Here is a 2,073-nt window from a genome sequence, read left to right on the forward strand (position 1 = left end):
GACCCCCAAGACTACAGTTAGTAAGACGAATCAAACTCATTTCATTCATTTATTGTAAAAATATAGAGTCTGCTTAAACTAATAATCTTATCTTTAACAAATACCCAGCTAAAGCTAAACTCTTAAATATTTGTAATTGTATCTAATGATACAATTTGAATACAGAACGCGTATTGAGTTGTATGAACTAAATTACCTGATCGTTTCGCCCCACTGTGCCATGTGTTGCTCGCTCTCTCTCTCTCTCTCTCTCTCTCTCTCTCTCTTTAGCCCGCTGCTTCTCTCGCTCTCGCAATTGTTGTTTTATTCGCCGAGTGTAACGATGGGAGAATTCTGAGTATTTGTGTTTGCGAGCAGTGTTGTTTGTATTACTTCAGTGGCATTCTGTGCGTGCTGGCGAGCGCAATATGAATTAGTCAGCGGCGCTTCGCTACATTTCCTATATTCGCTCGATTCTTTGGCATCTATCCGACTGGACAATCTGGACTAACTGCATCCAAAGCGTATACAACTGCATCTGCCGCGATGTCGTTGACGGGAACGCAGGACTACGATCGCAAGTACCTGCTCAGCATGCCGGGCCTGTGCAAGCTGGCCTGTTTGGTAATTAGCCTTACACATATGTGTCATTGTGTATCCCCCTAACGTGTGCATGTGTGTGTGTTTCAGCTGTGCAGCTTTGTTGGAATACTGTGCATCATCTGCGGACCGGTGCGCGTGAGCAATTTCCGCGGCAGTTTCTACCTGGCCGTGGTCACCATCGGATTCGTGGCCACCGGCTGCCTGCTCCTGGCCAGGTACCTCCGGTTGTGGCAGCGCCAGTTCTGCCGGTGCGATCCCACGCTCTGGTCCCTGGCGGTGCACTCCTCATTGGCCCTGGCCTACTTCGCGGCCTCCGGACTCGTTCTCTCCCTGGACATTGGAGCCTACACGGCGGCGGCGGTAAGTGGCGTTCTCGCAGTAAGGAAAAGGTGGTCGAAAACCAATAGTATTAAGGCTCAGTGTTCTAGCTAATGAGTAAGCAGGGAAAGATACCAGCCTCAAGCTGGAGCCGATTCATTCACTCGCTGCGATGAATAATAATAATACCCTTTATTCTCCGCTTTTTATTCCAGTTCTTCGGCCTGACAGCATTCTGCATCAACGGACTGGAGGCCTATGGAAACTATCGGCGCAGTCGCCAGCGGGAGGTGGCCACCCAAACGATATAGACTTCGCTTCAGGTGCACGAACCCAGCTTTTGGTGGCTCTTACTACGTTAGGCTTACTCTGTGTGTGTGTATCTGTGCGAGAGCGAGTATCTGTGTGCGACCGAGTATCTGTGAGTGCGTGTGTGTGTGAGTTTGAGAGAGCGAGTATCGCTTGCGTTTGCTTGAAGCATTTAAGTCTGAAGTTTGAAATTGTGGCAAGCTTTTGTCGCGCGAACAGTTACCGTATGTGTTATCTAATAGTCGCTAGATATAGGTCAAGAAGTGAAGAAGATAAAGCCAGTCGATCGCAGCAATAACGTAGATATAATAGCGAACAGATAGCGAGAGAAAACCACTAACAAGAGAGCAAATTCCAAAGAGATAAGTTGTATTGTGCCACTGGCTCTGCTTCTTCCCTTCTTCTGATAACTGGTTAACAATGCGTGAATATATATATGTATATATACATATAGATTTTTTTTACCTTTATTAAGTACATAGTATTCGTGTGTCTCAAGTGAATATAACCTGAAGTAGTTAGTTTAATATCGATCCGCAGCACAATGCTTTTTATGACCACTGAATTGTTGTATTTATAAACAAAAAAAAACCGTTTGCAATGGAAGAATAAAAAATACATGAGTGTAATTTGTAAATGAAGCAGTTTTTTAATGCGTAAATTGGGCTTGAATGTCAATTGTTTAATGAAGAGTTGATCGTGCTCTCCAAATGTATATTGATTCATTTACGCAAAAGGCCACTTTCCCGAGGCCATTGTTTATTTATTTCACTGCGACCATGTTGGCTTGCACAACAAGCTATTTTCACCAAACACTGCCGGATAGAATTTTTGCAACCGGCGCTCCATGAAAAAGATATCGCC

At 44.9% G+C, this 2,073-nt stretch overlaps 1 protein-coding gene across 1 annotated transcript; it reads left to right on the forward strand.

The window, feature by feature from the left end:
• The first annotated feature begins 382 nt into the window (after positions 1 to 382).
• On the forward strand, positions 383 to 1,838 carry LOC6612400. Its single transcript, XM_002036872.2, has 3 exons — positions 383 to 603; positions 670 to 942; positions 1,116 to 1,838. Exons 1-3 carry the CDS (start codon positions 526 to 528, stop codon positions 1,209 to 1,211), a joined length of 447 nt encoding a protein of 148 aa, XP_002036908.1. The 5' UTR covers positions 383 to 525; the 3' UTR covers positions 1,212 to 1,838.
• The last annotated feature ends 235 nt before the right edge of the window (positions 1,839 to 2,073 follow it).

This window comes from Drosophila sechellia, chromosome X, assembly GCF_004382195.2.
Source record: "Drosophila sechellia strain sech25 chromosome X, ASM438219v1, whole genome shotgun sequence".
Taxonomy (NCBI): Eukaryota; Metazoa; Arthropoda; class Insecta; order Diptera; family Drosophilidae; genus Drosophila; species Drosophila sechellia.

What these genes read in the sequence shown, in the direction of transcription:
- LOC6612400 (XM_002036872.2), top strand. Translation starts at nt 526, where the DNA reads ATGTCGTTGACGGGAACGCAGGACTACGATCGCAAGTACCTGCTCAGC. An exon ending in TGTGCAAGCTGGCCTGTTTG is followed by an intron (nt 604 to 669) that starts GTAATTAGCCTT and finishes TGTGTGTTTCAG; the next exon opens with CTGTGCAGCTTTGTTGGAAT. An exon ending in GAGCCTACACGGCGGCGGCG is followed by an intron (nt 943 to 1,115) that starts GTAAGTGGCGTT and finishes TTTTTATTCCAG; the next exon opens with TTCTTCGGCCTGACAGCATT.